This window comes from Glandiceps talaboti, chromosome 3, assembly GCF_964340395.1.
Source record: "Glandiceps talaboti chromosome 3, keGlaTala1.1, whole genome shotgun sequence".
In the NCBI taxonomy this organism is placed as follows: domain Eukaryota; kingdom Metazoa; phylum Hemichordata; class Enteropneusta; family Spengelidae; genus Glandiceps; species Glandiceps talaboti.
In genome coordinates, this window is record NC_135551.1 from 15,275,843 (window position 1) to 15,299,785 (window position 23,943).

General features: G+C 36.1%; 2 protein-coding genes across 2 annotated transcripts; one reads left to right on the forward strand and one right to left on the reverse strand.

Annotated features, from left to right (window-relative positions):
* Positions 1 to 2,284: 2,284 nt before the first annotated feature.
* Positions 2,285 to 12,370, forward strand: LOC144433109 (steroid 17-alpha-hydroxylase/17,20 lyase-like). The gene is made up of 5 exons (XM_078121419.1): positions 2,285 to 2,468; positions 8,745 to 9,020; positions 10,025 to 10,207; positions 10,901 to 11,161; positions 11,787 to 12,370. Exons 1-5 carry the CDS (start codon positions 2,285 to 2,287, stop codon positions 12,368 to 12,370), a joined length of 1,488 nt encoding a protein of 495 aa, XP_077977545.1.
* LOC144432539 (uncharacterized) lies at positions 10,823 to 20,851 on the reverse strand. The gene is made up of 5 exons (XM_078120768.1): positions 20,665 to 20,851; positions 19,155 to 19,315; positions 17,348 to 17,441; positions 16,573 to 16,667; positions 10,823 to 15,564 (listed from the first exon to the last, which is right to left on the reverse strand). The coding sequence occupies exons 1-5, from the start codon at positions 20,793 to 20,795 to the stop codon at positions 15,272 to 15,274; spliced, it is 774 nt and encodes a 257-aa protein (XP_077976894.1). The 5' UTR covers positions 20,796 to 20,851; the 3' UTR covers positions 10,823 to 15,271.
* Positions 20,852 to 23,943: the final 3,092 nt, after the last annotated feature.

A 23,943-nucleotide genomic window follows, 5' to 3' on the forward strand; every position in this document is an offset into this window, starting at 1 on the left:
ATATATATATATATATATATATATATATATATATATATATATATATGAACAGTTAAAAATTAACAATATATCTTTTGTTAGATTGATCTTATTTAAACTTATTAACCGGAAGGTTGTCGTAACCTACAGGGTTACAGCATGTCTTAGCATAATATTTTATGGGATGAATATTATAATGTTAACATCAAGGAAGGAGTGTTATTTCTCAAACTACCAAAGAGATAGAATGACAATTGGAATGTACTTACGTTTGAAATTTATTGTAGTACAATCTTATATCCAAGTGGTTTTATTGTATTTTGCTATTGTTTGGTTCCGGCTATCCGACTCCACCTATCTTTTCATTCCCGGCCCTAAACTCTTTTTACTTATCTGAGAAAAGAATAATAAAATCGTAAAAATTGTGTGAAGTCTCACGAGAAATAATGGATGCGGAAACTACCATCAACTTAAAAAGACACACTAAAACTGTTCTTCCAATCAGTAATGGCTGGGCATCTAATAGGAAGACATAAACAACACGTACAGAGACCATTGCATTACGAAAACAATGGAAACCTGAACTAGACACTCACATAGAAAAAAATAAAATAAAATAAAATAACAAATCTACCAAGCCCACCTATTCTAATGAGCGTAACTGGAACCAAGCAATTTCTTTTTATCAGGCCTTACCACATATACATAATGTTTTTATTTTTTGACACAGTTGCTGTTTAGTAGATTGATTGCAGCAGTATTGTTGTTGTTGTTGTTGTTGTTGTTGTTGTTGTTGTTGTTGTTGCTGTTGTTGTTGTTGTTGTTGTTGTTGTTGTTGTTGTTGTTGTTGCTGTTGTTGTTGTTGTTGTTGTTGTTTTTGTTTTTGTTGTTGTTGTTTGAACACAGTTGTAATGTAATTGATTTTGGATTATTGTTTATGTTGACTACATACATACGCACGGCCGTTTATTATTTTTGAAAATTATATTTCTTTCCAGTATGACGACGTCGCCATCGTTATTCCATTTGGGTTATAGACCAGTCATATCAAGCTATTGTTATCAGTTACCAAACCAGTTATCAAACAACACTTGTTTGGTGTTATAGGCGTACTTTGTATTTCGAAATTGTACACAACTGCATCGAATAAAACGTGGGGTTGCTGTTTTGTAGTCATTATGGAGTTCATGTGACGTATGTATTTCGGAAAACTTGAAGGCTCGTGGCGCCATGGTTGTCGAATGGATACGAGAGTCTGCGAGTTGCCGGTTCGAGGGTCACTGCTGACTTATTTTCGTTTCTTCGCTGGGCAAGATTTTCATTTCATCCATTTTAAAAGTTTAAGTGTCTGTAATTGGGGCAACCTGTAGGCATCTCAACTAAGTGAATAATTAAAATAAAACTTTGAACCACAATTGGAAGGGAAGTGGAGGATTCAATGCCATGCAGAACCCCCCCCCCCCCCCCGTGTAATGAGATACCACTGACCTAAATATTACAATGCAGGTTTTGTGCTTCCACTGAAGGAGTTCTATTCATGATCCAAGTTACAGACTAGTCTGCCATTCCAGCGAAGGTTGTAAACAACTTGTCAGTCAGAAGCGTCTGCAACAATAATGATTTCAAGCATTAAATCTCCCTTTCGACCTTGTCACAATAGCATGACCTAAAGGTGAGCGGTACGAACATGCAGCTCGTCTTGCCTATCATAAATTACTTTTATAGATTACTGTTAAACTAGCATAGTAGGGTTCTATCACCAGCAGCAGTACACGGAGCCAACAAACCCAGGTAGTTACAGACACACAAACAAAAAACAAACAAACAAACAAACAAACAAACAAATAAATAAATAAATAAATATATAAATGAATAAAAGCAAACACAAACAAACCAACAGACAGACAGACAGACAGACAGACACACACACACACACACACACACACTTACACACACACACACACACACACACACACACACACACACACACACACACACACACACACACACACACACACACACACACACACACATGAATATACCATAAACATATGAATAGCTTTACAGAGTCAGTGCAAAGGTTAAGGTTTCAAGTCAAATGTCACATCGCCACCACTGGCAAAATGGTGATTACTTTCATTTGCAGTTTACATTGCAAAGTGTGATATCAGGTGATATCATTTGGTTACACTTTAGGAGCCAAAGGTAAACTCGATAAAGGCGTCGAAGGTCATTGAACAATCCAACCCCAGCATGCTCTATTCTTGTGGGTGAAATGTCAATGATATTTTAGCACAACTCAACCATGTTGACGGAAATCTTACTCTTAGCTGTTCCCGTCTTCTTCATCCTGTTTGCGTGGTTGAGGAACAAACCAACTCTACCTAAAACCTACCCTAAAGGTCCACCTGGTTGGCCAGTGCTTGGTAACTTACTACAACTTGGGCCTAAACCACACTTGAAGCTGACTGAATGGAGTCGACAATATGGTAAGGTTAACCGATGCCGGCATATACACAAGTCAGTTATATGCAGAAATCGAACAAGCGTGGTCTAGGACAATCCATTATAGACAATAACGTTGTGGTTCATTACTGTACAGAACTACGTCTCAATGTGTTCTTATTGTTATATATAAGTTGTATTATAGTGCCTTATTTAAGGTTACGTACGTACGTATGTAGTTCATTCGCCTGATGACGTTATGATTATTTCAATCTGTTTGCCGTCGTATCGTGATTATGCCTGCAACACTGATCACAACAGATATAGTGTTGGGGTTTTAGTATATACGCTAAAGGAGCACAGGCTGAGTTCAAAAGCTTTATATTCGAGTACACATACTACATAAGGCTGGGGTTAGAATTTACGGCAGGGGACTGGGGAGAAATTGGAGGGTGCATGACAAAATTGAGAGTACTGTGGGAGTGGGAACACCCTCTCCCACCTAGCTATCATGGGGGATGCTGTTTCTGCCAAGCATCAATATTGAAAGAGAAAACCCTGCTCTCTAAGTATTTCCAAGTATATCTTAAAGCCCAATGTGAGACCTTTTTTGCAAAGGCCAAAACAGTTTGTAAAGAAATCTCATTATTATGTATGAACGCTGGAATTAATATCCACCTCTGAAGTTGAGCGGGCGGGGGTTCTATATCATTACACATTTAAATATGTTTGGCCGGGAGGGGGGGGGGGCTACGAAAATTGTTGGGATCATTTCGTGGGGGGGGGGGCATTACATGTTTGAGAGTGCGAGGGGGAGGGGGGTTGCAAAAAATATTTTGACCAAAATAATTTCTCCCCTGCCGTAAATTCTGATCCCAGCCTAATACCTTCATTAAACTATTTTTTTTATAATGTTGATGTTGATGCATGCCTTTTAAGCCAACACAATTATCTGGCATTGTTCGAACAGTTGATTGCATAGTTAGAGATTTCATCATCAGTTTTATACGTACGATAAATTACGTCATCGGATACTTTATTAAGTTACATATCTTAGCACCAGGTTGATTTCATTTTCACTCAATTGTATAAGTGATGGTCAGTATCCTGGTGGGTGGAGGGTCTATGAGTAAGTGGACTACGATATACCACGTGACTAAGTCTGAGTGATGTTATATACATTGCAACAATATGAATAGCCAATCATTGCGATCTGCGAAATAAGCCCCGCCCACGCACTTCACGACTCTTGATAGTAGAAAGAACGAGGGTAAGGCAACAAGCCCCAAGGGAATTACTTCGCAATTGCATACATTATGCAAACTAAAGGAAAGTTAGTCTACCTAGGACCCTTCCCAGACAACCAAATCCCTTAGAGTCTGGTGTTACCTACACTTCTTTTGGAGTCTTTACAGTTGGTTCATTGTATCTTCTCCCTCCACGGTGAACTATTGTTACAGTAACATGTTATTTGACATTGTAGTGCGGGGGCATATGCTTTATATGGTAGATTTTTGGGTTTCGTGTGAAATTCATGTTAATTTTTGCCAACATATATCATTATGTTCCCCATCATCTGAGCATTTAAAAATATATGTTGGCAATTTTTATTTCAATATTAAGGGTAATTTTTGCAGCAATTTCATAAATGATGTAAAATCATGGTTTTTCTGTATATTGATGGCAAATTAAAATATGTGAACTGTACGATTGCTTTATATCTGTATAAATGTACTTATGGGCATCCTGTAGACTATAAACTTGTAGACTGTTGTATAATTTTGCATTTTAAGCACAATATTATAAATTCTGGCTTATTTATTTGCATATCATTTGCATATTATGTATGATGCTTCAGGTTTATTTGATTTCCTGTATTGTTTGATGTTGCTGATTGCTATTCTTTCAAAAATGTACGCCAACCATGAATTATTTCAGTTACTATGAATACTCTGGTTGGTTTAGGGAGCCTTCAGTATTTACAGGGGGCGGAGGAAATCACACATGGTCTGTTAAGAAAAACATGACCCTCCCCCCCCCCCCATTCTCCATTCGTAAAAAGTGACCCTCCCCTTTGTCCCATTTTGTAAAACATGACCCTCCCCATGACAACTGCATATACTGAACGTTAATCAATATTCCCATTATATGTATACATACACATTAAATCATTTTGACGCTGTATATTTGTACATATACTACCATTGCAGGAGTTATATAGAAACGCCTGTGATCAGAACGAAAAAAAGTCTACTTCTTATCACTATCAAACTGACAAGTATTGGTACAAAAACAACACCGGGCGCGCCCCTCTGTTGTAGGTTAATGCACATACGTGTACTTGTCTGGTTCACGCGACTCTTTTATCGGTTTGTCTGTGCCTGTGATCGTTTGATCTGGATCGTTTGTCATGTTGTTACATAACATTTGAGTGTAAGCTTATATAATGCAACGTAATAGTCTGTCTGGTCCTAAAAATAAACTTACAGTGTATAGATTATATGTTGAGTTTTGGGCGAAAAATCGCCAACACACATGACAATATATACAACAAAACATATACTAGTACACGACATTCAAATCTGCAATGAATACTTACAACAGATGTGATCGTGGAGTTTGTAGTTTAGCAACTCCGCTCGTGTACGGTCCTTTTCGAAATCTCTTGAACTGATTTTGAAATCTAAACGACAGAAGTCGCTTGTTATCAAGTGTACATACACACATTAAAAATATTCCTTTACAGATCTGGCATCTGGTTTTAATACGTATCTACACATGTAGTATTGAATCCTGGACACGTACATTCTACACAGGCTATAGAGTCCAAGTTTAGGTCTACACAAAATTGAAATTTTACCTCTCAATATTAGCATACAAGTTACATAAATTGGACCTACTGCAAATATTAGATAGAAAAGAAACATCACTCAGTAAAACACCTTTAGAAACCTTCAGAATGTTTCACCCCCACTTTTGACCAATTGAGATACTTTCTAGAGCAATGGAAAAAGTCAATATGGCAGCTACTTTAGAACGTTTTTGTTATTTGCTCTGTATTCAGTTCTCCCTCTATGTTCTGTAGAAATATCATGTTAAAAAGTAAATGAATCGTTGTTAAAGGCATTTCATGAGTGCTCATTAATTTCCCACTTTGCAATGGTGTCACAATGAGATAGACTTAGTCATCAAGTTGGCATGTGACTACTTATTCCCAGCAATAAAGGTTATTTGTGTATGAGAATTACCAAAAGATGTAGAAGGGTACATTCCATGTTGTTTATGTTGAGGATTATTTGAGTAATAAAACACTGATAGCTAACAATGCAATAAAATTTGATTTAAGATACTATTTTCTGGTGGGTTGGTGGTTGGGGTTGGGTGGTACATTAGAATGTGTCTCTGCTGTTACTTTCAACCTTTATTCATGACTGACCAAGAGGAAGTTCGTTGCGTAAGCGAATGTAAGAGTGCCTTCATGCTGAATAACTAAACTAAATATGTATATATTCATATTGTTCCTTTGAAATATTATCAGATACTGAATTTATCATCTTTATTTTATGCTACATTGTCCTTTATCCTGTTTTATTTTAGAATTTCGATGAAATAACGTAATCAAATGTAACAGCGGAGAACACATCTATTCATGTTGTTACCTTGAATTGACATGTAACTCCAACCAAATAGCTACACTAGTAGAAACGTAGACAATGCATACGACATAATGGCGTGAGTGGGAGACTAGACAGTAGTTTTGAATACAAATAATTGGGTCTATTCACTCGAATACATAACTTTGTATAGTAACGATTCAATTGATGCTATGCTATTGATCAAAACTATGTTTATATCAGATGTAAACTGAATGCCTTCAATAAAGGCAAAACTTTAGATTGCTGTTCCTTCACACCTTGTCGAAAGAAAGATTCTGCGCTACCAGACATGATATTGCATATCCATTAGTTACTACATCAATAAATAAAACGTAGCTTTGGAACTTATTGTTCATATCCTCTTCTGTAAAAATTGAGTTTGGTGTATTTTTAACCCGCTGTAACTTTCACTAGAGTCCACCATTCACTATAAGAAAAGTCATATTTGACCATGTCTTTCCACCGGGATAAATCTTTAGCAGAGGGTGTGTAAATGTGGTGAGTATGAGACGAAGTGACACCTTTGACTTAATTCACCCCCGGTGACCTCTCCCCTGGGGGCTGTGAACAGTCAAAAGTGTCACTTTGTCTCGTACTACCCCTTGACAGAGATGGTAGTTAGGTGGGTCACAGGTATGGTAAAGGTTGGGTAAAGGTGGGTAAATTTGACTTTTCGTATAGTAAACCTCAACTGAATATCTTCTTTCGTGCCAGTAAAATCAATGTAATACTAGACAATAATTTTGAAAACAAAATAATCAGGTCTAACACTCAAGTAGTTGTTTTGACAACTATCTTTGTCCTTGTTACCACGTCTACTCAAATAAAACCTACCTAAGAGTACCCATTCATTCTCATTCAGGCTACCAGCCTACCATCCACAGACACCACCACACGATCTAGGTTAGTGTAATCTGTTCACCTTAAGCTTATGAGATTCGCCAAGTTTTATTACAAAAGGGCGATTGATATATTCACTTGTTTCAAAGATGGTAGACTGTAATTTGCTAGTTAAATTTCAGTAATTGTACGTGTATTAATGGCTTACAGCTCGATGTAGTTTTAGTGGAGATTCGACTAACCCTGGGCTTCGCATCACCGTTTCATAGCTGACCCCCCCCCCCCCCGGCTACCTGTTCCGAATATATGCATGAACCGTTTATTGTTTCGATACTGAGAGGTATGACATGTAAATATATACATGTACAAGTATACAATGATATTTTCTCTATTTTATCGATTAAGTATTATATCTATTGAGATTTGACATTTAGGGTCGTTTGGGTCATGAGAAACAGAATTAAGACTGCCCTTATATATACCTACCAATTACTGTTGTTATCTTTACAATATACATAATGTTCTGACTGTTGCTATGGACATGGTCTTGTTGATAAGCATATTTCATACATGTTTTGATATTTTTTTTGGCCTGACTAACCCAAAATGTTGCTATCTTTGCAAAATATACTGGCATTGTTGGCTGTTGCTAAATCCATATCAATGGAAGTTGACTATAATCACATGGATTCATGGGTTTTCATTGCCTAACCAATGGTTAAGAATAGGGTCTTGGGGCCAAATTTTAGTTTTAGCCCCCTAAGACTAATTTTGAAGAAGAAAATTGCCAACATGTATTTTTTTATATGTGGTCCTATAATGAATGTAAGCATATATGTTTCATAAAATTAACATGCATTTCACACGAAAACCCATATGCCCCTTCACTATTGGTTTTTGTTCGCTTTTTTCCTTAAATTATCCTATCTCGTGATCACACCAAGTTCCACCATCGCCCGTGTTTACAACTATTGAGGCATTCAAATATGCTTGACATTTGGGTGCATATAAATCACTTGTCGCCCCTAGCATTCATCCGACTAATGCACCCATAAATTTACATATACGTGTCTGTCACCTTACTGTTTATCCTTAGGCTAGTGTAATGGTAGTCAGTGATGGTATATGTTTATAAACACGCGAGCACACAATTGCGCTGGACAATTTACAGTTACAATCAGAAGGGGATCCGAATTTTATTTAGAGTTTTGTGCCAACAATCAATGTGGCCATGGGTTTCATTTCAATTCTATGACTAATAATAATTCAAGAAAATCTTATATATGACGGCGACTCCTGATACTAACACTGGTACTGTTCCGTTTCAACCCTGCCGTCTTGCATAATTGTGCGACGAACTCTTACCAACATTGCCGTATTGTTGCTGCTTGAGTTATCAATAATATCTCAATAAATTGGCACAAAATAAATGAACAGAACCCTGGATAAGTGTGTATCTTGTTACACTTTATCTTTGGCAACTTTCTGCTTTTAATAGCGACTTGACTCCGGATCCTCTCCCATTCTCATCGCTAGGGCGTCGCAGATAGGGAGGGGAGTATATAGCCTAGTGCACAATCTGCTAAGATAACTGTACCGCACTCAGTGGAAATGTAGCAATATTTAACATTTTTGTCTTGCCAGGCGATGAAATATAACAATGAGAAAATTGTGTCAGGCCAGACCGTCAGACGATACAATATAGCAATGTTTGTATTAAGATTATGTCACATTCTATGTCAAGTTATCTGGTTGTGCTTGTTGTACAAGTTGTGGTCTTTCAGATATCTTACTTGTATATTATCATTATTTTTATACCCCAAGGAGCGGTCTATAGTCTAAGACTATGTCAGAAAAACGTGGTTGTCTTGAATTCCTACAAAGCACTCTCCGAAGCCATGGTTGACAGACAGGCTGACTTTGCAGGACGGCCTCGGGATTTCACAACATGGAATGTAATTGGAAAGTCCAAAAATATCGGCTTCCAAGATTATAACGAACTTTGGAAACTGCTACGTAAAGTTACACAGACTGCCCTACGCATGCACGGTACTGGAAGGTGGAGTGAGATTATAAACGAACAGATGGACGATCTAATTGGTAGGTAACAGAATTACAAAATTGATCACAGGAGACTCAAACTTTGTTAGTTAAGTTTACAACAAAACAAACAGACAGACAGACAGACAGACAGACAGACAGACAGACAGACAGACAACAACAACAACAACAACAACAACAACAACAACAACAACATATACACCCTGACAAACATTATAAACATGAACGACAGAGAAATTAAATATCAATACCAAGAATGTTTCCGTCCAACAAGAAGTACAAAATGTTTCCCTAGTATATGAAATGGTCAGCAGTGCACAGTGGTATTACCCGTATAACAATATGTTATTATGTTGTTCATGTCTTTCACTGTTTACATGATTTAGTTTGTGTTGTTGTTTGTTTGTCTTATTTATTTATTTATTTATTTATTTATTTATTTATTTATTTATTTATTTATTTATTTATTTATTTATTTATGTGTTTATTTATTTATTTATTTATTTATTTATTAATAAGTTTATGTGCTTCTTTGTTAATTTCTTTTGAAATGATCATAAAAACAGTTACATAGACGTGGTTAGACGAAAAAAGGACAAAAAAGTAACTTTTTAAACATGTTTGTCTGAGTTCAGTGTCGTTAGTTGCAAAGGTTAGACTAAATTATGGTGCAAGCAATCGTTTTACGGATGATTTTTGCTCCCCAAAATAGGGCACTCAATTTTATAAAAACTTTATACATTTTATGCATTAAACATCAGTTAAAAGAGGTTAGCCCAGTTGACAGAAGCCACTGTTCCCTAGTGCCCTCTGAATAAAACTTTACAAACACAAGATATATTATGCAAAGAACTATACTATAAACGCCCGGTATAAACGCAAACAATGAGCAGTAAGAGTGCCTAAATATTCGCCCCAAAAGCGTTGGTGATAGTTTCTACCGAAAATACACACCTAAGGTCTTATTGTCAGTTGAGGTGGTAAGGTATTGCACGTAGAACAAGTTCTTTAATAGCAATCATGACTTTATTTTCTGTTTTCAGACAACTTCACTAAGAAAGGAAGCTTGGCCTTCGATCCACATTTACCCCTGACATTGGTAGGTTTCAACACTGTTTCGGAAATAACACAAAGTGAGACATACGAAGAAAGTGATCCCAAATTCACAGACTACATTGAAAGAAGTAGAGAAATATTTGAATTACTTAGCGAGGCGTCTGCTGTTGGTAAGCATATAACGTTATGTCTTCTCGTGCGTTGTCGGGTCCATCTCGAGTGGATAAACCACTCGTCTCTTATGACTGCAGTCAGGACTCAAACCCTCGACCTGGTTTGATTAAATGTAGCTCGCTGTAAGTAAGGAGAGTGTGATTCAGTTTCATTTGACCGAACAATTGGCCATCTCTTCTCAGAGACAAGCACTAGTATGCTCAACGAACTGTTCAGTTTATATAAACCATTGTCATTATCATTATTACTATAATGAAATTATATTTTATGTAATTCATCAATACTGTTATATCATTCAATATCAAATATGAAACGAGATGAAACTAGACTAAGGATGAACAGATGGGCAGACAGACGGACACACACACACACACACGCACGCACACATACATACATACATACATACATACATACATACATACATACATACATACATACACACACACACACACACACACATACATACATACATACATACATACATACATACATACATACATACATACATACATACATGCATTCATGCACGCGTATATACACACAATGAATAAACATGTAAATGTTTTAATGGAAATATATATATTTCTGCCAGTATCCTTATGTACCTCCTTTTTAATAACTACGTCCACATGTCATAAAACTCAGGGTTATCAAACGCTGAACACATAAATTTGTATGTTGATTTACAGACTATGCCAGCTATCTTAAACCCTTGTTTCAACCACGACTTAACAGAGCGCAAGTATTGATCTCCAAACACATCAGCTTAGCTAAGGGAAAGGTCGAAGAACGAGGGAAGACAACTAATAGACAGAATCCACGTGACATGGTTGACATGCTCCTCTTAGCAAAGGAGGATTTCGAAAAGGACCATAAACCTGGTATTGCAAAGGATTTTGTATTCGATAAGGACGTCATAACTCATACGATGGTTGACTATCTCCTTGCAGGTAAAAGGATTATTTGGTTTTAAACAGTCGTATCCTTTTAACAGATTGATATGTCAAAAATATCTGCTTCTAATATGCTATGATACGTTTCATTTAAACTTGCTACAAAGGTTAAGAAAACAACACTTTACATATGCACCTCAGTTGTGCGACTTTTTAACTTTTAAATGGGTGCAGACTGTTTTGTGATGAAAGTCTGACATCCACTATCTGACTACATTTAGTTGTCTTTCCACGCACATTTTAAGCCTTGGTCAAATTTTAGCAAATTGCATATTTCGTAGCATGCATTGTTTTTTTAAACAAAATTAACCATCACAAATAATTATATCAAACTTAATTCTGAAAGGATATCTAAAAAAAATCACCAAACCCTAAGAAATTTTCCTCATGTTGAATGTGATTTACCTAGATCCTCACAACGGTACTTGTTCCCACTACAGTCATTTTTGTGATGAATATTATTTAACCTATTCACATATATGATATAAAATAACATCTTTGCGGAAGCGCTGACGAGTTTGCAATTATAATTTGCATTTACAGGATAAACCCGCATTAAATGTTCATCTGTAACATTAATAAAACACAATTTAATGATATCAATTTAACTATTGCATTGCAGGTTCTGAAACTGTGATATCCTCCATGAAGTGGCTTCTAGTAGATCTAATGACGTATCCCGAAAAACAGAAGAAAATCCACCAAGAAATCGATGCAGTCGTTGGTCGTGATCGTCGCCCAGTATATGCTGATCACGACAAATTACATTATCTTAAGGCTGCAATGTATGAATCCATTCGTTTGCACACTATTGGTCCTTTCAGCATATTCCATCGCACCATATGCAATTCTTCAATTGACGGATGTGAAATTCCTGAGGACACCATCATAATTCCAAATCACTGGGCTATAGCTCACGACCCTGACAGTTACAAAGATCCATACATTTTTAGACCAGAGCGATTTCTTGATTCCGAAACCGGTGAATGCGTGTCTGCATTTGATCATTTCATGCCATTTGGTATGGGTCGACGTGTGTGCCCCGGCGAAATGCTTGCCAAAATGGAGTATTTCTTGGTCGCTTCTATTTTGCTGCAGCATTTTGAAGTAGCGATACCAATAGGCCATGACAAACCATCAACGGATGGTCTGTTTGGTTTGACGTATGTACCGAGACCTTTCAAGATGACAGTAAAACGGAGATAGATGTGTATATCATATTTCAATATAGATTTAATTATAATAATTACAATAATTATTACAGTTTTGGTGAATCGTACACTTACACAAAGCTATACAAACAATTATTACAATTGATCAAAATACTGTATGTGTGAACCACAAAAATTAAACCATGCCATGGGTTCATGTTGCATTTCAAATCAATTGTAGTCGGCTAAAAGTAGTTCAAACCAGTTCAGCTCAACTCAATTCTATTCAACAAAATTGTTTTAATAGATTGACTTGCATTCAAACCAACAATAATAAATTCCTAGTGCATGGATGTCTTACTTGACTACCCCTATTTATTAAACAGTACACTAACACATCTATACAGACCTGTTGTGTAGACAACAGCTAAATATTATTTTTGGATACTACTAAATAGACAAATCACAAACATATAACACGAGAGCAAAGTCTAAATTAGTTTACTCTAATAAGGCCTATAAAAATTGATTGTTTGGTTCCGGTTACCCGACCCCCACCTAGTTTTCCACTGCCGCCCCTAAACGTTTTTTTTACGTATTCCAGAAACAAATAAAATCGCAAAAAGTGTGAAGTTTCACGAGAAATGGTGGATGTAGAAACTGACATCAAATTAAAAAGACAATATAAAACTGTAATGACTGTATATCTGATAGAAAGAAATAAATAACACAGAGACCTTTTGGAAAACAACGGAAAACCTGAACCAGACACTCACACAGAAAAAAAATACACAATAAATTAAAATAATAAATCTACCAAGCCAACCTATTCTAAAATTGAGCGTAATCAGAACCACACTTTCTTTTTTTATTAGGCCTAAGTAAACAAAAAAATCACACAAGTTCAAAAATCTCATTTAAATATATTTACAGGTTGTTAAAGCTTGCACTAGTTGTAACCGGGGTAATAATTTTTCGATCTGGCAACCAACATTGTATTCACTGGAAATTATTTGAATACAAATAATCACATTGTACATGTTAGTTAGACATGTTACGTGTACTGGTTTGTTTTATCCATAATTAGTATAGTAATAAGTTGAAATCATGAGTGACTAGGGCGGAGATTTTTGGACCCAAAAACCAATTTCATTGCATATATTATACCATTATATAGCATATTAATATGTTTTACCAACAGGTGATTCAATACCACGCAGGTTGTAAAATATATTGATTAAGTCAAAATATCGAACATGTTCAAAAATCATCCCAGTTGCAGCTAGTGCAGCTTTAAGGTCAGGTAATGTCCTTTGTCTTTGATGGCATTGTTGTACATAGTTATCCCTGTTGGTTGAATTAAGACTATATATATCACCAATGCTATGAATATATTATATCTAGTATATCTGAATTTTAATACCACCAGGTTGTAGTCAACTATCTGATCATTTTGAGAAGATACTGAGAAGGTGATTCAATCAACTCGAGTTCGTTGTTGAATTGATGTGGTTGCTAAGAGTAATAAAGAGTAATCAAGCATGAGAAAGTAATCGAAACGAACATCTAAGTGTACTCGGGTTAGGTGTATAGTATTATTTCCTTGAATTGAAATCATATTATTAATTAAAACTTATAGGGCGAAACGACGCATTTTCTTAACCCCCTTTCAATCTGCCTGTCCGTCTGTCTGTCAGACTCTCTCTCTCTGTCTCCCAGTTTGTCTCTCACCTTGTACGTTGTGCTGTGTGTTATTTTACTATCTTATGATATGGATGTCAAAGTGTTGCATATTGTCGTTTGCTTTGTGATGTTTTCATAATATCGAGACTGATTCTATGTTCAATAAAGTTCAAACTAGTCTGTATATTTAGTAAGCGATATTAAGTTTAGGATGCTGTCAATAATATCGAACATGAAAATGTCTTTTTAATTTACCCAAACGTTTATAATTATCATGCATTACAAACTGAGGCTTGTCACAGCATTTGGACACTTGTTTTCGAAACGATTACCATAACATCATTTTTTTTTGTCATTCTCATAGACAGTATTGGGGTTAATGTTTGCTATGAATCGAAATCCTTCTTACATTTCTGATTGGAAAGATTTCTGAGTGGAATATAAAAGGATATTCAATAAGTTATCCATATTTCTTTTTGATGTAAATTGATTAATAAAGCAGAAATATCTCAAATTTAGTACATCGCCCGTATTAAATTTGATTAGAAGTACACAGTACACAATCTATAGATTACATCATGGGCTTGTAAAATTTACTTACTGTTTCTCTGGTCTAGTAAGAAAACATGCCAAATATACATTTAACAAAAGGAGACAGCTGATATATATTTATAACTTGACTTGTTTAAACAGTTTGAAGTTGCTTCACTTGAGTATTTGTGTATCTAAGTGTTCTCAATTATTTCCGTTCTGTTTATACTGAATTAGTGACAGTCACTAAATTCTAAATTCATTGAACTGGGCAATTCTTGATTTGTAAGTCACGATAATAAATAATATCGGTTTGTTTTTCTCGATTACATTAGCATTTACCTAATTGTGGCTTAACAGGTATCCTTGTGATATACATTTAGTTTTAGTACAGCCCGTTTTATGCTACCATTCACTGGATCTGTTTTTGATACAACCACGCAAAAACCGATAAGCTGCACATGCTACACTTTAAGATAGCAAGATTGAACGAAAATAGCTTCTTGCAAAATTTTAATGCAGACGTCAAAACACTGGTGCCCACGTGTCTGCGTTTAGTTGTAGTACGTTTAAATAGTTTATGTCGCAGAAAAAAGCTATCTTGCTATCTTAGTGTATAATAAGCAGTTTATTATTTGTTTCTGTGTGTGCTTTTATCAAACGCATTCTTTGAACGGTAGCAGGAAACGGGTTGAAGTCATATGCCAAGTTCGATAACATAAACGTTCTTAGTCCTCAAAATCTAACTTCCGACTGGCGTCAAATTCCTTTCATTTTCTCGAACTTCCGTGAATGAGGTGACTTCGTTCTTATCGCCCTGTCCTTCGATGGCAGTAGATTTGCCATCTACAGGGTTGACTTGTAACTTGGTCTCAAAATCCGGATTTTCATTTTCTTTAACTTCGTTACCAGTGTCGTTTGTATGTACCTGTACATTGGTTTCTCCTCCAAGTTCCCCTGGGTTGTCAATTGAGTGATTACCTGCATTCTCTCCGTGTGATGTTGAGGCACGTGATGTGTTGTCCGATGAATCTACTGCAAATCAAATTTAATGAGATTACTCTATGGAGCCATTACTCTATTACACTCCATAAACTATTTTAAACTGTCACAAACGATTTAAAACGTTAATATAAACCAGCCCTGGTAATAAGACAATATGTTCACACAAAATTATACCATGCACATGTTGAAAAAAAATATTGAATGTATACCCTGATCGTCTTACGTCACGATAACGCGTGTCTACGTCACTGGTTAGAAATGTGAGTCAAAACGTGCAAAATTGTCATTATTTCCCCCGATATTTTTTTAAATATTATTCACTCTGGTATAATTATGTTATTCTTCATGTATTATATATTTTTCTTCATTCAGCCGGAAAATACTCGTGAACTAATATAAGCGATTTGTCACTACTCATCTAGCGACTCAGAGTGACAAAACCCGACCCCTTAGATCACTTGGCTGAATTAGCATCTAAATATCCACTTAATGTGAATGTTATATAACACTGATCCATAGATTCCTGTCAAAATATTTTCCTTGACGTTTAGTGATCGATAGCATACGATAGCATGGCTTCTATTTGTTTAAAAAATCTGAAGACAAATATTTCACTCATACGAATCGTGACTGCTGTAAAAGGGAACTTGCAAACCCACCATGTTGAATGTTGCATCATGGGAAATGTGATAATAAATACTAATGAATCGGTATTGTAAACAATACTGTTACATTGTTTGCAACCATGAATGATCAATTCATAGTTACCCTGACAATTGTGGGAGGTTTTTTTATTGGTAGCTCCAGATTAGGTATTACGATAACCACAGATAATCCCATAGTCCTTTGCGTCTGAGCATGCTCAGTCTGGATTGCAAGTTCCCTTCCTTGATACCACGTTTCAGCCAGTTAAACGCTCTATCTAGAATTCGAACATCACCCCAATGGATATGGTGTATGGGCTTGATTTCCCTCCCCCCCCCCCCCCCCCACTGTAATTTCTGAAGACTCTCTAAGGTTTGAATATTTGAAGCTTACCGGCAGTTCGTGATTTCTTGATTAATGTGAAATATGGGAATTTTGATTTTTTCGATATATTTATTCTGTATTTTCCGGTTTTTGCGTTCCACAGCCTGTAAGACAGACAATCGGGAAAACCATATCAAACATGGAACTTCACGTATATTGCATAAATACGCATTATACATGGACAAGAACACCAATAGAGATGGACACACGTACGTACGTACGTACATACATACATACATACATACATACATACATACATACATACATACATACGTACATACGTACATACATACGTACATACGCACATACATACATACATACATACATACATACATACATACATACATACGCACATACATACGTACATACGCACATACATACATACATACATACATACATACATACATACATACATACATACATGCATGCATACACACATACATACATACATACATACATACATACATACATACATACATACATACTTTCATACTTTCATACATACATATGTATGCATGCATGCATATGCACGCACGCACACACACACACATACGCACACACATACATACACAAATACACACACACACACATACATACATACATACATACACACATACACACACACATACATACATACATACATACATACATACATACATACATACATACACACACACGCATACATACATACATACATACATACATACATACATACATACATACATACATACATACATACATACATATACATTACTTTACATCTGAAATAATGCAATTTACTTACCAGAGATGTTTATGTCGCATGTATGAAATGCCAACACCAGCAGCACCGCAGCACGCTATGATGACAATAATTGACAACCACCATAAATTTTCACCTTAGGAAAAAGATGATTGTAAATTAATTTGATTACTCCCTCGGATCGATGTTCTTTTGTCAAGTAGTAATGTTTAATACCGTTCCAAAACCTTGTTATCCATATCGCAGTGTTAATTATACAAACAGTTCGAAAAATGTTTTGGGCGAGCTTTTTTCTAAAATATATGTGAACTTCAAACCATTTCTGAACGTCCTCGATATTAAAAATGTTAGAAGCAGTAATGTTCTTTTGCGTGTCTCATATATATATATATGTGTGTGTGTGTGTGTGTGTGTGTGTGTGTGTGTGTGTGTGTGTGTGTGTGTGTGTGTGTGTGTGTAAATGTCATTGTTCAAGTACAAATTCATCCTAAACTATCACAGATTTTGCCATGGGGATTTTATCTCACCATAGAGGGCCTGCTCTCAGTCATGTCACAGTTGCTGAATTCCAGTCGCTGTTTACAACAAAAATGATATCACCAAAACTAAGACATTTTGAATATGTATAGTTACATGCACAATCAAACGTCATGTCTAGTTTCTAACTAATCCCAGGGTTAAAATGTACTTGTAATATATCACCAAACCAGAGTTCCTATAGAGTTTCAATTAGGCCCAAATAAAAAAAAATAGTGTGTTTTCGATAACACCAGGCCGACCCTAGTTTAAGCCGTCGACCGAACCTAGTTTGAGGCGCCAACCATATCGATTAACCTACCTGAAGTCATGTTATCGAAAACAATTTTGTGACAGGCGCCGGCTACGAGCACGACGTATATATATTTTGACTTTCAATTATATATATTCCCTTTAAAAAATTCTGGCTAGACGAAAAATAAAACAATATTCTCAAATAAATGAAAACTTATTTCAATTAAAATAATGTGAACATGGAATAAAAGTACATAAACTGTTAAAAATTAGTTTGTAAGTACGAAAAATATAACATACTACAGCTAAAATAAAAAAATACTTTTGGCCTGAACGGCTTTCCATACCTAAGCGGAATCGTAGGGTCTTTCTGGTTTGATAGTAATAAGTATATAAAAAGTTTAAATAGATTTTTAGTAGCACAATATGGACTTAAAGTGGTCATATGGATGAGGATTGGGTATTTAATTTGGATTTTTAATTTATGAAACAATTTTATCATGGCTTTCTACTTGGAAAATCAATGTGAAACAACACTGACCGAGTCCTTGCTTGTTAACACTGAATAAATTGCAAAAGATTAATAAAAGTGTAAACTGTTTGTTATTGTACATACAATAACAAACTTTTTACATATTGTGTAGCTTTTTCGCAACGTACTGAGTTTCAAACACATACTTTGTCAATGTTGTTTCACTTTGATTTTTCAAGCAGGAAGCCATGGTAAAGTTGTTTTATAATTAAAAATCCAAAATATATACCAAATCCTCATCCAAAATGGCCACTTTAAAAGAAGCGTTCATATAATATTGTTCCAAATGCTTTGGATTAAATGTTTCTTTCCCTGTGTAACTCATAGCTGACTTTAGTACGTTCTCGCTGTTGTTTTTTTCTACTCACTCTGATCAACGGAAATGCCCAAACCAATATCTTTTTGCCACACTTCCACAGTGAGAGAGCATACATGAGTTTATATATGTTATGGCGTTTTTTTAATTATTCTCATCTTTCTTAAAATTGCAAATAGTGATTGACCTGAAGATGTGGAGGGAATTCGAAAATAAAAAGGAATGTTTACCAATATTCCAGGGAATGGCTGGAGGTGGTATCAGATCAAACTTCAAACATGGTTCGTTGAATTGACACTGGAGTATCTTTACTGTTGGTGATGTACATCCAGAGTTCCATTGAAAGTGGTAGTACTCCATTTCCTGTTTCCTGTAGCTGTTCGTGGAATATCTGAATGGAAGTGAATAACATAGTTGCATTGGTTAGATGAATTTGTAAAGAAACATGTTTAATTTTTTTTACCCAAAGTATGCTCGGGATGTTCAGCAAACTGCGTACATATCATGTACACTACATCATTGCATTCATGTTTTGATGGCATAGAAAGGATGGGTGATTGAATTTTTAAAATCCTGAAGTAAATATTTTGGGTATTACGTATTTCGCATGCATAGCATTTTGAGAATAGCGTACACAGTCTGAATAACAGCGAATCGAGGTAACAAATTAACATGAAACTTTTATGGGTGAATACACACATACAGTACATGATAATAGGATTTTGAATAAATCATGAGGCAAATATAATTACGATCGCATTAAGGCCCTAAGGGTGGTGACAGTATTACAGAGGTCACACAATGATGAATAAAGCACTCAGAGTTCACCAGTGTGTATGGCTAATTAGCTATAAGTGTTGCTGAATTTCCTGCAACCATGTCGCATCATGTTACAATGAAATTTACATGACCAGTGTGAAAGGAATAGACACAACCCCTGATTTTCACGATAAACGTAATTAATAAGACCCTTGTATATAAACAATTACACTTTTTGGAAAAGTTCAATTCGAACACTGAATCAACGCCAAGTGTGGTATCTGATAAGGTATATCGGTCAGAAAATAGATGTCTTGTGTTCAGTTTCAATCTAAGATATTGCAGCATTGTCTATAAGAACAGTGTGCTTAGTAACTGTCAGGCTAGATATTGGCATCTTGTATTTTACGACCTCCTGTTACCAGAACACAACACTTGGCCTTGATTATTTGAATCAAACATTCCAAAGAGTGTAATTATTTATATACAGGGGTCTTATCAGTTGTGTTTATCTTGAAAATCACAATTGTGTCTATTGCTTTCACGTTGGTCATGTGAATTTCACTGCATGATATCGACGTCAATGTACAGCATACTTTTAATTTCTGGACAACATGGCGAAACCCATCAAAACAATCGAATTACAAAACGGCGACGGTTTAACATCCGGGTCTTTTATGTGTCTGTCGCCTCTTAGTTAAAACTGGAAACTCATTTTAATCCAACAATTCTCACCGAGTTTAAATCATCTCACTGTGAAATATTAGCAACATGATATTGTTTCCATCACGGTTCGTGTCACTTGACACCTTCATATGACAATGGCGACATACAAGAGTGCTTTTCTTTCCATTGCAATTGTGTTTGTATTCTTTTTAGACACTGTACAAAAATGATATTCTCTTCGTTAGTAAAAAATCTCTTCCAATTTTGCCATAGCGAACAGTGCTACTTTGAGACTGTTCCGTTGGAAATACTCACCTTACTATATAGGAATAAAGGCCAGACGGATCAAATTTCCAAGTCTCGGTGATTACATACACATACAATACAGCTTCCAGTACTAGGATGTCACTCCTATTACGTGCTCGACGCCCAAGAGGCCATTTCATAAGTCAAATATGTTTACAGGATTGTCGAAAACTGAAAACTGTTATTATTTGTCATTCTATTTCCCGGTATGACGTCATAATAATAGTGAAAGTGTCATGCGCAATAAGGTTGATGCTGTCAGCTGGCAAACAGGTCATAGCGAGACATGCATTGTTATCAATACTCAATAGTAATGTGTCACTGACCGATATATACACGCAGTCACATGATCGTTCCAATCCGGTGGCCATGTATTCTAACACTTATACATGTTATATCAGCGACAGCCACCTGCAGAACCAGTAACTAAATATGTAGGTTACGTTGGAACAAGTGTTACAAATAATGTCGGCCAACCATTCGAAAGAGGAGAGAGAAATGAACTAGTTACACTGTATTAAGGTGACCTATTTTTTCTGTTTTTCATTATTCTGATATTCAACCGACCCAAATTCTCAGCAATTGAAATTTAAGAAAAAAGTATTTTCGCCCCCCCCCCCCTAACATTCTCTGGCAAGAAGAAAGCAAGTGTCATTAATGTCTGTCATCTATAGTCATGGCGGCGGCGACGACACTTGTTAATGAACATAGCGTTCATTTCATGACGGAAAAATAGGGTTACCCTTAGTTGCAATTGTAACATTGATTTGAAACTGTGTTGTTAATTAAATATATTGTCTTACTTATAATACCGTACACCAAACTGAACAGTATTAAATCACATGTGAGTAAATATATTTGTATAACTGTACACATATTATGCTACAATAAATCCTATCAAATGGGTGTTGGGTTGACACCTAAAAAACAGCGCCCCCATTTTAATCACGATTTCGACCTGTTACTGTACTAGTGACTGCTCATCTAATTCAACCGCCCAAGGAGTGTGAATTATCTTATTATTTTTTCAAACCTTTCCAATCTGACCTCAACAAACACACTTTGTTTAATTTCCTTGTAGTATTTCGACCATGCTTATCGATCTGTCAAGGAAATATCCATATACATATTATGTACATTTTGTGTGTTGATATCATATGTTTGCCATATCCCTTTTAAGATCTTTAATAACTTTGACTAGTAAGTTGACCACAATCAAAATAGTATCTTAAGTTTCAAGCTTTACCCTATGCTGTATCTTTTCTATATTTTCAGCAATGATACATTTTTTTATCCTTGATTAAAGATTTGCGACCCCACCCCTACCCCCTCACGTCTCTATGCAGCCCATCCTTCCATTATCGTCACAATATGGAATTTGCAGTCAAGAATGCGCATGCTCAGACGCAAAGGACGATGGGATTATTGTAGTTATCGCAATACCTAATCTGTAGCTCTCGATAAAACAAACCTCCTACTAACGATGTTCAGGGTAACCATGACTAATTTATTTGTGGTTATGCAATACTGATTGATTCATATTTATCATCATATTTCCCATGATGCATCATTCAGTATATTCAAGGTGGTGGGTTTGCAAGTTCAACTTTCTTGAAGAATTCCCCATTCAGAAACCCCTAGAAATACCCATGCCAAACGTTAGACTAAGACGTAATAAAAACAATGGTGTGGTTCCGATTACATTCAATTTATAGGTGGGGTAGGTAGGTTTTTTATTTTATTTTATAATATTTTTTTCATGTGTGAGTGCCTAGTTCAGGTTTTCCATTGTTTTCCAAATCATGGGTCTCTGTGTTGTTTATTTCTTCCTATGTACAGCCATTACAGAATGGAAGAACAGTTTTAAACTGTCTTATTAAGTTGATGCCAGTTTCCGCACCCACTATTTCTTGCGAGACTTCACGATTTTCGTTAAAAATATTTTAGGGTCGGCGTGAAAAACTAGGTGGGGTCGGGTAACCGGAACCAACCAGTTTTTTAACTTGGCCTAAGAATCCGGTACTTCTAAATTTACCTCGACAAATATATACATGTATCATGTCTTTTTTAAACTTGATTTTCATAGTGGCGATGAATTTATCCCATCTTGAAGATATCTTCATCTGGACAACACTACAAAATCCTGCACACAAATCAAGATTTTTTTTTGATTTTTTTTTTTAGAATTTCAACCATCAAATATTTTCAAATTGAGAGAAATAAAGTTGTCACAAAAAGTGGAATCGTTCGAGTCTCCTCGAAAGTTAGAAAAAAAGTTTTAATGCAAAACTACTGTAGATGCCGCCTTCTTTTACTTTACATTTTAACCAGTCTCGTTCTCTGGCTACAACCTTGCTATAATGCCATTGGGACCGGTGCTATTTGCAGTGGTTTCCAATTCCGATGGTCTACTCTATTTCTTTTTTAGTGTTCTTTGAACTGGACGTTGAGGGGGCGTTTGGACTCCTCCTATAAGTATACTACTGTTCTGATTACAAGTAATGTGACTATAAGCCCCGTCTACACGGCACTAAAAATCCTACCTGAGGTAGGATTCAGGATAGTTTGAAGCGCGTGTAGACGCAAACGCGTCCTGAACCTGTCCTGAAACCGGCCTGACTTAGGACACCTTTGAGAGGTTTCCTGAAACCCTCCTGACTTCGTCCTATAGTACTGTCAGGACGGAACGCGCGATATCTACGCTGTAACCTTCCTACGTGTAGACACAAATCTACCCTACCTCAGGTAGGACTTGGGACTGCCTCAGGTAGGACGACCTACGTGTAGGTGGGGCTAGTGATACATAATGCCACAGAGATCTTCTGTCTGTGTTCTGACCTTTGGGTGCACTTACAATGTGCGCAGAGTGTTGTTTGGCTGGTGGTACAAGTTGCCGCCAGGTGACGGGAAAAATCTGAATAGTTGGCAAATTTCGAATTCTGACATTAACAGGAGTCCAACGAGATTGAAATACTCGACGTTGAGGGTGTACTTTAAATCGACCCCGATTTACGCCTTTGTACAGTGCGTGTACTAGTATCAATAGACCCAACTAAAACTACTTAGTAACTCACTGAATAAAATGAACATTACCAGAAATAATGAATGTATGAAATCCCAGCACTACAATGGTTTATGAGAATACCACTTTGTATCGACATATTACTGTAACAATTTGTTCTGGTGGTGTATTACGAATCACTGCAAGGACATGTTACTGAACTGTAACACTGTACATGTATGTGCATGGCTTATTAGGTTCTAGAGATCAACGCCAAACATTGAGAA

What these genes read in the sequence shown, in the direction of transcription:
- LOC144432539 (XM_078120768.1), bottom strand. Translation starts at nt 20,795, where the DNA reads ATGAAATGGCCTCTTGGGCGTCGAGCACGTAATAGGAGTGACATCCTA. An exon ending in CTTTATTCCTATATAGTAAG is followed by an intron (nt 19,316 to 20,664) that starts GTGAGTATTTCC and finishes ACTTCCATTCAG; the next exon opens with ATATTCCACGAACAGCTACA. An exon ending in ATGCGACATAAACATCTCTG is followed by an intron (nt 16,668 to 17,347) that starts GTAAGTAAATTG and finishes TCTGTCTTACAG; the next exon opens with GCTGTGGAACGCAAAAACCG.
- LOC144433109 (XM_078121419.1), top strand. Translation starts at nt 2,285, where the DNA reads ATGTTGACGGAAATCTTACTCTTAGCTGTTCCCGTCTTCTTCATCCTG. An exon ending in ACAGATGGACGATCTAATTG is followed by an intron (nt 9,021 to 10,024) that starts GTAGGTAACAGA and finishes TTCTGTTTTCAG; the next exon opens with ACAACTTCACTAAGAAAGGA. An exon ending in TAGCGAGGCGTCTGCTGTTG is followed by an intron (nt 10,208 to 10,900) that starts GTAAGCATATAA and finishes GTTGATTTACAG; the next exon opens with ACTATGCCAGCTATCTTAAA.